This window comes from Drosophila melanogaster, chromosome 2L, assembly GCF_000001215.4.
Source record: "Drosophila melanogaster chromosome 2L".
Lineage (NCBI taxonomy): Eukaryota > Metazoa > Arthropoda > Insecta > Diptera > Drosophilidae > Drosophila > Drosophila melanogaster.
This window is the reverse complement of record NT_033779.5, coordinates 19,643,854-19,657,939: the sequence shown is the minus strand read 5'-3', so window position 1 is coordinate 19,657,939 and position 14,086 is coordinate 19,643,854. Positions and strand designations below refer to the sequence as shown.

General features: G+C 39.8%; 2 protein-coding genes across 8 annotated transcripts in view, besides 2 other annotated features; both read right to left on the bottom strand.

Moving 5' to 3' along the window:
* Window positions 1-260: part of a mobile genetic element that runs on past the window's edge.
* Window positions 1-5,312: part of a mobile genetic element that runs on past the window's edge.
* Lar (Leukocyte-antigen-related-like) overlaps window positions 1-14,086 on the bottom strand; it is a 145,447-nt gene that overhangs the window by 74,130 nt on the left and 57,231 nt on the right. For all 7 annotated transcript variants that reach the window (NM_001273668.1, NM_001273667.1, NM_165313.4 and 4 more), the window contains 2 exons: window positions 13,541-13,672; window positions 13,305-13,466 (listed from right to left, as the gene is read on the bottom strand). In NM_001273668.1, the coding sequence (NP_001260597.1) occupies window positions 13,305-13,466; window positions 13,541-13,672 (294 nt within the window). The remainder of the gene's footprint in view (window positions 1-13,304; window positions 13,467-13,540; window positions 13,673-14,086) is intronic.
* Window positions 1-14,086, bottom strand: part of CG46244 (uncharacterized protein) — a 124,993-nt gene that overhangs the window by 73,622 nt on the left and 37,285 nt on the right. Inside the window, exons 3-4 of the mRNA NM_001316402.1 lie at window positions 13,541-13,672; window positions 13,305-13,466 (exon numbers count right to left, since the gene is read on the bottom strand). The gene's annotated coding sequence lies outside the window, so the exon portion shown is untranslated. The remainder of the gene's footprint in view (window positions 1-13,304; window positions 13,467-13,540; window positions 13,673-14,086) is intronic.

The window sequence follows — 14,086 nt, the reverse complement described above, 5'->3', positions numbered from 1 at the left end:
ACTCAGGGTGAGGGGTCAACGGGGGAAGCGGATATAAAAGCAGCGGGGCGGGAGAAGAGGCCCCAGTGTCGAACGGACACATAACGGAACCGCTAGCAGATCGCGAACTGAATCTTAAAATAAAGCTAATCGTAAACTCGAACCCTCTTAACTATCTTGACTATTATTTGGAGAACCACAGCATGTTGGTTGTCATATCAAGGTGAGGTATGCGGCAGCGAGTGCCGAGAACCCTGATGCAAGTGGAACTTGCGTTAACTTGTATGCTATTATACGTATAAGTTTTTCTATACTGGAATACCTTTCTATTAATTCGTAAATAGGATCATCTATTTTGTCATTTAATACCGTATTTATTAAGACAGGTTCTTCTACAGACTGCTGCCGAGGCCAAAGTTCTTTTGGGTCTGCTAGCCATTTCGGACCTTTCCACCAAAAATCACAGTTGATCAACTGGTTAGAATCCACTCCCCTGGATGCTAAATCTGCTGGATTATCCTCTGACTTAACATGATTCCATTCAGTATTTTTTAATTTCCGAATGTCATCTGTTCTTCTTTTTATAAATTTGATCTTACTTTGACCACTGTTAATCCATGCTAAGGTAATCGTGGAATCACTCCAAGCATAGATCTCCATTATATTGTCAATTGATCCTTTTAGTCTTTGGATTAATTCACTAAGCAGGTGAGCTGCACACAGCTCGAGTTTGGGAATTGTCTTCCTATTTTTTATAGGGTTGACTCTACTTTTGCTAGCTATTATATTAACATGAGGTCCTACTTTAGCATAGACTACTGCAGCATATGCTTTTTCGGAGGCGTCCGCAAATCCGTGAATCTGAATGACTGAAGAACTGTTTGAATTAATCCACCTTGGGATTCGAATATTCTCTAACAATAATAAATTTTCTTTATATTTTTCCCAATAATTTTTATCTTCTATGGATAATTCCTGATCCCATTCACTTTTATTTATCCAAAGTTTTTGAATAAAAAGTTTTCCTGAAACCGTGACTGGTGCCAACCATCCTAACGGATCAAATATTTTTGCTAGCGTTGATAACACAACGCGCTTATTTATATTTTTTGATTCATCATTACAATTTACGCTGAACTTAAATAAATCCTTTTGAGGTTCCCATTTTAGTCCTAAAGTTTTAACACATTCATTTTCGATAATATTGAGAACCTTATTGTCCCCTGTGTCCTCCACAGTGGTTAATATTTTGGAATTGTTGGAAATCCATTTCCTTAAGTTGAATCCAACTTTCTGCAATTCATGGGGAATTAATGTTATTAATTTATTAGCTTCTTCTACCGAATCAGCTCCAGTCATTAGGTCATCCATATAGAAATCATTCCTAATTATTGCACTAATAACTTGGTTTTTACATTTATCTGCAATATCTACCAGAACCCTGGTAGCCAAATATGGTGCAGATGCAGTTCCGTAAGTGACTGTGGTTAATTTATATGTTTTAATTTTTTCTTTTGGAGAATTTCTCCATAAAATATATTGATATTTTTGATCATTATTATCTATTTTAATTTGTCGGTACATCTTTTCAATGTCTGCCGAAACAACAAATTCCCATTTTCTCCATTTAATAATAATGTCAAAAATATCTTTTTGAACTCGTGGCCCAACCCACATTATGTCGTTCAAACTTTTGTTATTCGTAGTTTTTGCTGAAGCATCAAAAACTACTCTCAATTTGGTCGTAAGGCTTGAATCTCTAATCACTGCCTGGTGCGGTAAAAAATATTTGCCTTCATCACTCACTTCAATCATGTGTCCTAAATCCATGTATTCATTCATGAATTTAGTGTAGTCAACCTTAAGTTTTTCATTTCTTTTTAGTTTTTTCTCCAGATTCATGTAACGAGCTATCGCTTGTTTCTTTGAATCTCCTAAGGTGACATCCTCCTTGAATGGAATTGACACAATGTATCGCCCATCTGAATCTTTTTTTGTCGTTTTGATAAATTTATTTTCACAGATTTCAGACTCGATATCATCTTTTTCTTCTTCTTCCACTTCCCAGTAGCGATCTAACTCTTTTATTTCTATTGTTGTGGCTACAATGGTTTCTTTTCCTTTGGATTTTTTACATCCAGAAACTATCCACCCGAAATCAGTTTTTTGCCCAAGGAGACCGTCTATTTTTATAACTCCATTTTGCAGAATGTGAGTATATACGTCTGCTCCAATGATTAAATCAATGCGACCCGGTTTATTAAAATCGGGGTCGGCTAATTTAAAGTTCTTCCATTTTTTCTGATCAACATTAATCGTGTTGACTGGAAGTGCCTTCATAAGTTTTGGGAGAATAATTGCTTCAATTTCTAAATTTTTCGGAGAATTTCTTATCGAAATAACCGCTTTGTGCTTGGAGATGCACGTTCCTGTGGAAGATACTCCACTTATTTCAGTATGAGACCGAAATTTTTTCAATTTTAGAATCTGTGCAGACTCTTCTGAAATAATTGTGCTTTGAGAGCCACTATCAATCAATGCTCTTAATTGTTCAAAGCCTCCATACCTCGACTTTACTTGAATCAAGGCCGTGGCCAACAAGGCTTGACCTGTTGTTCTACACGTATTCACTTTTTCTGGATTATGACCTGCAAAGTGAAGTAACGTGTGGTGAGGTTTACGACAAGTCGAACAAAGCTGCTCGCTTATACATTTTTTACCAAACGGATGCCTCAGACATCTTAGGCAAATCCCATTTTTTCTTACCCAGTCAGACCGTTCTGCTGGATTCATTATTTTAAATTTATGGCATTGAATTAAATAATGCCCTGGTAGTTTGCAATATGCACAATTGTCACTATAATTTTTATTCTTGTTATTATTAATCATTTTCTTTACAGGTTTTACTTCCTGTGAGAATGATGATATAGAATTGAGCCTTTGCTCTAAAAAGTCCATGACATCAGAAAGTGCCTGTATTTCTTTTGTCTTTTTAACATGGCTTTCATATAAATTGAGTGATTCTTTATTGAATTTCCGAAGAATTATGTGAGCGAAAATTGCATCCACATCTTCTGGTAATTGTGCCTTTAATTTTATAATATAAATTGACTCGTTAATCGTGTCAATAAATGTCTTTATTTGCTTATTGGATTCTAAATTTAAATTTGGCATATCCATAAGCCTATTCATATGATCTGAGAATATGTTTCTTTTATTCTCATATCGCTTGGTCAAAAACTCCCAAGTGGCTTCATAATTTTCTCCAGAGCCGAGCAGTAAATGAGTAACCACATTTCTGGCTTCTCCTTTTAATGCTGACTTTAGATAATTAAATTTGAGAGAAGGACTGAGATCCTCTCTCACATGTATGAGCTCTGTAAAGAGTTCATTAAAAAGATCCCATTCTTTGGAATCACCAAAGAAAGTGGGAATCTGTATTTTAGGCAGGGTTGGTAACTCCTCCGCCTTAACAACCGTCGACATTTCAGCTTTATTTATTGTGCCACTGAGTCGACTATTAATGGCTGTAAGAATATTTTGTTTGTCAAATTCAAGTTCGCTAATTTCTTCTTCGAATAGCGAACTCTCAAAATGACTATTCACCTGTTCAATCAGGTTATCTATTTTATGCCATAAAAATTCAATTTTATTTTTCCTTATTTTAAGGAAATCTGGACTACTGTCTATTAGTTTAGACGTATCTTCTAGATATACTCGAAATTGGCCAACATTATTACGAAATGCCTGCTCTACTTTTAAAGCGTTGTTTTGTGCTATACCCTCTTTTTCAGGGTGACCACGCATTTCAAGGTTTAATGTAGGGGGAGGGTTTGATTTAGGGACAGTGTTTGATTTAGGGAAAGTGTTTTCTACCGACTCGCCCTTAATTTTTTCATTTTTATTTTTAATTTTTTCTAACACCATCATTATTAAATCATACTGCTTCGCGTTAAAATATTCATGATCGACAACGCCGATCTTTAACAAATTGCTATGATTAGCAATGAAACATTTTTGAAGCTCATTTAATTTTAGAATTTCTACATCTGTTAATGTTGGTTTTACTTCCAACTTTCTAATTTCCAAAATAATTTCGGACTGCTTCTTAAGGAATTGAATAGTCTTTTCTGACATCATTTTGAAAATTTTTTGTAATTTCTTAATATATATAGTACGTGTATATGTATTTTATATGTATTTATATATATATGTGTGTTTGGATAAACAGAAAATTCTTGTTTTGACTTAGCTGATGTCGTTGTTGTTGCTGCTGCTGTTGCTGCTGTTGTTGCTGCTGTTGCTACTGCTGTTGCTGCTTCTGCTGCTGCTGTTGTTGCTGCTTCTGCTGCTGGTAGAGGCTCCTTTGAATTTGACTTCCTTCTCTTCTTTAAGGCTCCGTCGATGTTTAAAGATGATTTTTTTTTTTTTTTTTTTTTTTTTTTTTTTTTTTGGCACGTTTTATTATTTTTGTAGTCCAGTCAGATTTTTTGTTTTTTAGCCATTTATTTCGGCATTTATGCTCTTTTGGCATATACACTGCACTCTATTTATGAGCTGATTTAATGCTATTAGAGCATTTATAAGGCACTTTTGTTATGCACTTTTCAATTTCACAATTGCTGATGTATGGCCTCAAGCACGCCTTACCACAATTTATAATGGTACACAAAGCAACCTTTAGCTATAGACTATAAGGTGCTTGTTTTAAAACATAAAAGATTCTTTTGTATCTTTTGCTTTTTATATTTATACTCTGTTCCTTACCTTTGGTAGGGGGAAACAAGAGTTACTTATTTTTGCTACCTTTAGCTGTAAGATGCTTAAAGGAGCTGGCCTTTCTCTGAGTTCCTTACCTTTGGTAGGGGGAAACTGCAGAGTCGATTAAAGGCTCGATTGACCAAATGTAAAATCCCAAATAAGAAGACTTTACTCGTTGAGTTTTTGTAAGAAACTGATTTTATTTGGAAATATCTTCGGTTTAAATAGGTGACATGAGAATCGCATCTTAAAGTAAATGGCCTACGCAGAGGCCTACGTAAATAGTCCCCGCCTTATCGAGGTCCCACGCTCGGGCACATCTGCCTATCTTGAGCGGCGAGGACCTTATCTGTGGTCTCCCACTAAGGGACTATTTTAGGAGGCGGGGAACGATCTCAAGTGACTGACTCATGTAGTGTGCACTTAAATTACATGTTTTTGAGCAATGCACCCATGTCGCCTTAGATAACAAAATCCTAAATATAATTTATCGCTCTCGATTCATTTACATAAGATATGAACGGAGCCCAAAATTGTAAGTCTTTAAATATATTCGTGTTCATGTGTGAACAGAGAGTGTGATGACATTAAAGTAGAGGATAGAATAATATTTCAGAGCATGGCATAAACCAACCGTCTGACTTATTGCCGTATCTTCAGCATCCTGACAAACAGAAATAATTTTTCACTGCCGATTCGCAATTTTTCGGTTTATACTTGGAGTGAGGGAAATGGAAACCAGACAGCTTCTTCACTCCGCACACTCGTTTACAATTGTTTTACGCGATTTATGCCACATGTCAAATGCCTGACAAAGGATGACCCGCTTTCATTTCCCCTCTCGAACTTCCTAACCCAACTCCACATGACAGATAAGTGGAAACTTTTTCTGCGTACGTAGGAAAAAAAAAATATATATATACAAAAAAATAAAAACCAGTAGGAGGGGTAAAAAATTTCGAATGTTTCGAATTTTTTTCGTGTCTGTGTGTTCTTTAATGTGTGACAAGCTCAAAGCAAATGCAAAACTTTGTTACACATGTAACGAAAAAAAACAAATAAATAAATAAATAAACGCAACAATTTTTTTTGTGCGAGGGTTGAAACGCTGCCCCATGACAAGTCGAAGGTCCTTGTCAGCCTCTCACACATAGACACACACACACACATGCAAAGGGGATGATTGCCTCGATTTACAATGCGCTAAGTGTCGCCAAAAGCCACGCGCCCAAAGTTGAGATATCAAAAGGCACCACAAGCAAACATAACACACAAGAAAAACAAACAAACAAACAAACGGAAAGGAAACAAAGACATATCGTAAGTGGCATCGTATGTCAGGACGTGTCAGGATCACGTCAAGGTGAGCCAAACAGGACCTTCGCTCCGCCTTCGAGTCATCTCATTTGCCTGCAAGGCGAACACAGCGACTTTGCATCACGAAGCCTGCTTGATTAAGTTGTAGGCTATTCGCGGCAGTGAAGTGAAACAACATATCTTTGCCAAATCAACGGAATTTTCCATTTTCGCGAAAATATTCGGAGTATCTGAAGTGGGGAAGGTGGCATGCATTTAATATTTATTGAGCCAGAATGAATATAACCGCCGAGCGACTGGCTCGACAATATCATTGTTAGCTGCTCCATGGTCGTTGGCAGGCCAAAAGCAACTCCAGCCGCACAATGCACTTCGCGAACAAAGAGCAAAAATGCGGCCAAAACTAAAGCGAAACAAACACACAAACAAAGACAGCCGGCTCTGTCCACAAAAGTGAGCTTTGAAATAGTAAATACATGGTACAACATGTGAGTGGTGCTGTGTGTTCGTGGCCCCTCTTTTCGGCGGCGGCAATAGAATAATAAACAAACAAACAAACAAACAAACACTGCCTGCTTATGGAGCAGCTGAAATTATGTATGAATGGCTGGGTGAACACGACCAACTTTGCCACCCGAGGTTTGTGTGGTGGCACATTCAAGTCGCACAAAGAAACTGCCGGCTGAGATGAACTCACAACGGGCGGGATTTAATTAGCCCAACATTCTTCAGTGGGTATTTTTTCAAGATCTTCAAGGCGATTAACACTCGCAAAGTAATGCATTCTAGTTAAAATCCATTCACAAGTAACAACCAGTCATTGCATTTGATATGCTGCATAGCTTAGCATCCGCATTGATGTGCAGTATACCCATAACTATCTGTTCACAAAGCTATTATTTTGATGGACTGCCATCCAGCTAGGAAACAATACACATCCTTTTTTTATCCTACGAGAAAATTGGAACTCTTACGGTCGCATATTGCACCGAATTCTGAGCTTCCTTCTACTCATACCTACAAAAACGAACAATTTCACTTTTCATATCTATTTTCGTTTTTCATTTTTCGGGAAGCCAATAAAAGTTCAATTTTTTCAAGTCGCTTCCAATTTTATTTAACGTCATTACATCTGAAACTTTAATACCGAAAAAATTGAGATGCCGGCTCGATGAGAAGAGGCGCTGCTGGCTGACTTGCACTTACTTGCCAGCCAAGTCAGGCAAAAGTGGGCGGATCAGGGATATATATATGTATATTTATATGTATATATCCATACATATATTGATGCAAAGAAGGACTGTCATGTGTGGAGCATCTACGTAAGTAGGTCTGCTACCAATTTCGACTGATGAATTTCAAATGCATTTTCCGGCATAATAAAATGTGTATATATATCTGTGGGGTTGTGGAGGCGAAAAAGTCGAAGGCAGCCTCAGGAAGCGGAAATCCGATTTATATATTATAAAATATATTCCCCACGTCGATTTCATGTATAATTCAAACTAAGTTGGCTAATCTCCAAATACAGTTTTCGTTTCTTTCTAAGCCTTTCGACTTCGAGTCGTTTGATTAAAATCTTCGCCGACGGGGGGCTTCCTTCATTTCACAACCAACAATTGTGACTCTCTTCCATCAAACCCACAAAATGGCTTGAAGAAAATTTTCTGCTGCACTCCATTGCAAAGGCAACAAACCAAGCAGTTGCCAAGTTGCAACTCAAGACGGCGACTTTTGGTATTTACGTGTGCAGCTCGGTTGCACGCAACGCGGCGGCAATCGCAGGATACATATGCACATACATATACATACATATGTGTTGGCCAGTTTTTGATATATTTTCGCAATTTGGAGCGGCACTTTATGGCTTTTCGGCAGCACAAATCATATTAGCTGAAATGAACATTTAATTGGTCTACACACTTGAAAGGCAGCGAAATGTGTGTTTAGTTGCGCACGTTATGGCCAAGACGTATTATGACTATAATGAAATACAATTTATGAAGATGTGGTGACAGCATTTACATTTAACGAGTCATTTTACGATATAATGAGCTATTTCAGTTTAAAATATACGTGTGTGTGCGTGTATCTTAAATTAAATGCAGGCTCAGCTGGCCATCGATGCAATATAATATAATGCGCTTTTATACATTTTAATCGAACTAGCAAAGTTATCGAAGTTTGAATTTTATATTGGCAGAAGTGAGCGAAGTTTAACTAACTGCTACAACTTTTGAATAATGCACATTGACTAACGGGCTATTGTGGGCACTTTTTGCAGTCGGTCTTGATGCAGTTTTTGCTTTAAGTTCAGCACTTTTGTCATACATTAAATATAAACAGCCATAAGCCCAATAACTTTGCAGCACACACACTTCATTGTAGGCAGCCAGGCAGGCGCAGGCCAGTATCCAGACAGTCCAGGATCCAGGATGCTGGATCCTTATTCCTGGCACAGCTTGGCGCCACAGCTGCATTGCTGCAGGGCCAAAATAGCCGGCTCCCTTCTCCGCAGCAAATTTCGCCCATTTAAACTTTTCGCTACTGTGGAATTTTCATTATTAATACGACTTTTTAGGCGAACCGCAAACGGTGCTCAGCATCGAGAGCCGGGGGACGAAGGAGTAGCGAGGGACGCGGAGTCCTGGTGGCCAAGGATGTGGCCAATGCCGCTGGCCAGTTAAATGCACCCAGTGTATTGTCAATGTTTGTCTATGTGAGCGCACAGCGGGCTAAAGCCAAGGATGAAGTTTTCCCCAAAGCCCAGGACATGCCATTTGACTTTGCAACAAGTGCAGCCTGGTTGGCTTTTCCCGGCTCGCTTCAGTCCAGCGTTTTAATCAAGCCCAACTAATGGGCCACAGTTCGGACTGCCCCTTTCAGCAAAGAAGGAGGAAAAAAAATGGAGGAGTAAAACCTAACAAAAAAAAAAAAAACAAAAACAGGACCAAGCTTGGCCAAAATCAAACCGTAACCAGCAAAGCCGCTTATTACTATAAAGTGAGATTAATGAATGCTCCCGCCCCCAGAAACTGCGAAATTCTAGAACGATGCCATCGCAGTCTCCTTTTCGGCTGGCAATTAATGAAATTTATTTGCGCCCCCACGACGGACGGCATATTGTTTTTGCCCAGGGATTTTCCCGAAGAGCGAGGGGAAAAAGGGAATATTGTTAGCCGTTTGAGGTGCTAGAATGTTTTTTGGCAGGCAAATTTAAAAGCAAATTGTTTTGGGTTTGCTGCTTTCTGCTCTGCGGCAAAGTAGATTGCCTTTCAGATGATTTTATTGCAATTTGCAGGAAGGCGAGCGGCTTTCATTAGCTCCTTTGGCGTCTAGACAACACCAGCAAACCAAATGGGTGAGGCTTTGGCTTTGGTGGGGCGAATAATTAAATGTTGCACAGATTAATAAAGTACAAAAAAAAACGGAAAAAGTAAAAAAAAAAGGTGAGCATTTTTATTAAATATTAAAGAAAATTTTAGAACAAACTTATGCATAAAGAAAATCCAGGTAGTTTGATCAAAACTTTTAGTAATCACTTTAGTAGTTACTCTATTTTGTTAATCCTCAAACTCAGGAATTGAAAACATCATCTACTTAATTGCAATAGATAATAAAACACCAGCATCCAGACACTGGCAATTAATTTCCGCATGTAAAAAGTTGCCAAGCCATGTGGCAAGTTTATACTTTTCACTTTTTGTCCACATAACTTTTTCTACCTTTGCGCGCTGCCACACTTATATAGTACACTATATTTTTTTTGTTATATTTTTTGCGTGATAAATCTCAATGTAAAAATTTCCACACACACACACACACAGACACAGAGAGAGAAAAGCGGGGGAAAAGCGTGGAAAAATAAACGCCACCCAAATGCCAATAAAGCGCCCACATATGCAGAGGAGCAGCGATGGGGCACGTTTGAGTTTCACGTGAAAGCATTTTTAATCAAAATTCTCAACAGGCTAAAGCAGCGCGAGATCAAAAACACTTGCCACAGCGATCCGTGTGTGGGTGTGTTTGTGCTTGTGCATCTGTGTGTGCAACTCTTCTTGCAGCTCCTTGCCACAAAAGCCGACTAGCCGCCACACCCACGAGGGTCGGGTTTTTTTTGGATAGATTGCACCTGCAACACCTGCAACACTTGCAACACCTGCAAGTAACGTGACTCTGTCTCCTCATCTGTCGAGCAATATCTTGCCAAAAAAAAAGGGGGCGGCATAGTAAATCCCCCCTTTTTGCCTTTGCAGCTTTATGCACCCCCCCCCCCCCCAAAAAGAAAAAGGTAGAAAGGACTAAAAGTTAAACAAAAGCATGGGTAGCGGATTGCCACTGCCATACATATACATATATCGTATGTATGTATGTGCACATATCTTTTGACATGTTTGTTTTTTATGCAAATATCGAAGGAAAGATTAGTTTTGCGCTAGCTGGCGGATAAATCTTCCCACCGGAGGCGTGACTCCTGGCATCCTTCTTCTATTTGCACGCATATTTATGCCCGAAACGCTTAGCCAACTGACTGCGTTAGTCGTTGCGATTTAGTGCTAATGTGGCCCGGTCTTTTGGCCAACTCGCCGCCCCTTTGTTCGCTGGCTGCTGAAATTTAGTGTTTACAATTTGTTGCCTGATTGCTTCTGTTCTCCGCACGCTTTGACTAAATTTATAGCGAGCGATAAGTTTTTCTGCTTTTTTCTGCTACTGCTACTCCTGTGCTGTGTGTTTATTATAATGCTGTCTTCCATTCGCCGGCTGCATTATTATTTTGCTATTAAGCCAGGACTTCTTTCCCCTCGGCCAAGGTGCTGCTCATGGCTGTGTGACTTTGTTATCTGACTGCCGGATGGCGAATGCTGAATGCTGAATGCTGAATGGTGTGGTCGTGTTTTTAGCTCTGAGTCTCTGGATGAATGTTTTGCTCTTGACAAGAGCCACATTTTAATTATGTGCCATGGCAACAAACTGCTGCTTTTCGGGGGGCACCTTTCGTGGAAGGAAGAAAGGGCGGCAGGTAGGAAGGGGTAATAAATTTTGGTTTTAAGTTGCAAGTACAACTATTTCATATTTCATGCAATTCTCCGCAGTTTCTTTCTGGGCGGCTTGTGGGGTAAAAATCTATTTATTATTCACCATATTTTCAACCATAATCGCAGCACACCCCCATTCTGCACTGATGACTTCCAGGTGTTTGGCAGACATTTTGTAAACGGAAAATAATTACGTACCCGAAGGCTGGAAGGTGGAAAATTTATGTACGCGGCGTATGAGTAATGTGCACTACTTCTACTTCTATCCTATCCCCGAGTCCACGAGCTGCAGCTCCAACTTATAATTTACTACTGTCTGCCAGCCATTTTAGCTTGTTTATTGATGTTGTTGTTTCGGGATTTAGCCAGTTGTTTGTTGGTTGTTTATGAGGCCGCCAAAGGGAACCGCAAAATGTGTGAAAATTGCACAGAGGCCAGGTGAACCAGGCAAAAAAAAAAATGAACAGAAAAAAACTACTGGATGAGGGAGCATATTTTTGTTGATACACTCCGGTGGGCCTGTTTCGGTTTTGGCCCCCATATCTGTGGCCCCTTCGCTTCGCCATTTCCACAATGTCTCTATGTGCTCACTTGGTCTTTTTATGCGGCTAGTTTGCATTTTTAGTTGTTAATTATGCGAGTTGATTATGCTCTCTGTGCACTTTGGCGCCACGTAATTGGTGTGCATTTGATTTGTGGCAGCTTGCAGAGCCCGCTGATAGACTCAAAAGCGAGTGGAGTGCACCGCGGCCAATATGCCACATATGGGGGTATGTAATTAGTGTAGTTTAGCGAGGACTAACAACCAACCATGCGAGTGAAGGTAAAAGTTCTGCACAAGACCAAAAAGGCAGGCCAAGGTAATGTTGCCTTCTAGCCTCGTTAGCACAACAGGATCTCGATAAATAAATGTCAAATATGTAAGTTAGTCAGTGTTGTATTTAAGTTTAGTATTTTAAGCATCGCAGCCGGAAGAATTGAGAACGAAAAGAACCCAGATGGGTTGTGCTCAGCGAACTTAGTGACATCCATCATTCTTATGAGAAGAAAACTTCTTTATTTCGAGAAGAAAATGATCTCAATATAAATAGATAAATAAATATTTATAAATATTTTAGTATGTACTTATCATTTCCAATCAATATTTCACATTAAAAAGCCCACATTTAATCCTCCCGCTCTTCCCAAAACAAACTTCAATCAATTTAAAGACATTGAAGGGCTTAATTATGTTATAACCCAAAAACGCTCCTAATTAATTCAGCTAGCAAGAGTTTGACTTTCGCTTCAAATGAACCCGGCCAACCAGAGACCATCGATCAATATGTATTTTGTATTGGAGTTGATTTACCAAATAATTTGCTTCTTTAATCTCATTAAAAGTTATAACTTCTGCCTTTCCCGAGCCCACTGCCCACTTCCCATTAGGGAGAACAATTTTTGTTATTGAACTTTTGCTGTTTATAATTTGGGACCGAAATAAATACAAAATAAAAAAAAAAACAAGTGGGTGGTTGGCGGATGTATAAATACTTGGACTGCTCTCAGTTTAAGCAAATTAGTTCAATTGCCTGGCTATCCAAGCCCATCCGCCCTCTGCCCAGACTTGATTAGGCTTAGAGAGCGAAAACTTTATCCTTTGCACAGTTGTAAATAAGCAAAAGTAAATTTTGGCAAGTAATTTAAGCCACACAAACAAGCTGGCAAATAACTTTCCACCGCCACCCTTGGGGGCCTGGTAGTTTGAGCTTCCCGAAAAGTTTACCATTTACGCCAACTTCTTTGCCCAGTTTTAATTCAAAATCAATGTATGAACGTAGTTTACATTGCGACGCATCCCAGGCGAAACTTTCTGTGTCGCTCGATCACGACTCTTTCTACGCAGACCGGAAAATAAAGGGGATTCAGTTAGATGGGTAATGCCAACTTTGCTCTTAACACACTTAAAAAATCAAGCTTTCATTTCGAGCACACATTTCTTCAAATTTTAATTGGTAAAGGAGTAGTTGGGATGATTGCATGGCAATACCACATGCTTAAAGCTTAAAGTTTCACTTTGCTACAGTTTAAACAACATCACATATGTGACTTGATTGCAGCTACCGCATTTCGCGCAGTGCATCTCCCGTGGAGTGTGGTTCAATTAGGAGGCTGCACTCGAAGGCCATAAATAAGTGCAAACGGTGATGTCGATGACGGCACGGCACTTACCTTCATATATGGTTAAAGTTGCATCTGCGGAAACGGCATCGCCCACCCCGTTCTCCGCCACACACTCGTATGGTGCATCATCGCGTCCCGCCCGCACGGGCTCAATCCGGAGTATGGAAATCCCGCCGGGCTGCTCCAGCACCGTGTAACGCGACTGGGTTCCTGCAAAACGATGGAAACCACGGGGCACCGTTAAGAGGGGGAGGCAGTGGAGGATTGGGGCTGGGGAAACTTACCCGAAACTTTTTTGCCATTTTTGCGCCACACTATCGATGGAGGCGGATCACCGCGGGCCGCACAATAGAAGCTAGCAACGCCGCCCACTCGGACTCCCTGATTCTGCGGCTTCCTGATGATCTCCGGCGGATCTGTGGAGGGTCGTAAAAGAACATGGCAATGTGGGTTACTAACTGGGCTTAAAAGGCTCGGGAAGCACTTATTATTTCGGGCTTAGAAATTTCGCAATGCGAACGCAGTTTTCGGTGCCACACATCCTGGGTTGGTGGTAAGCCCGTGAGCAGCGTTTTCTTTTTTTCTATCAGTTTTTCTATGCCAAAAACATACAAATACGTCCAAGGAGTACACGTTTGGCCATTAGTTTCATTTATTTTGTGTGTGGGCTAAGAGCATTAAGTAGGCATCAGCCGCTTTAAAGCTGCTGTGCTGAATAACTCGAATGCATTTCCATTATTTCGAATAGCTCGCTTTCTGCCGGGCTGCTGGCAGCGGGTGTTTTCATATATTCTTTTTACATATTTGTCACAATATGCTGTCAATACAAC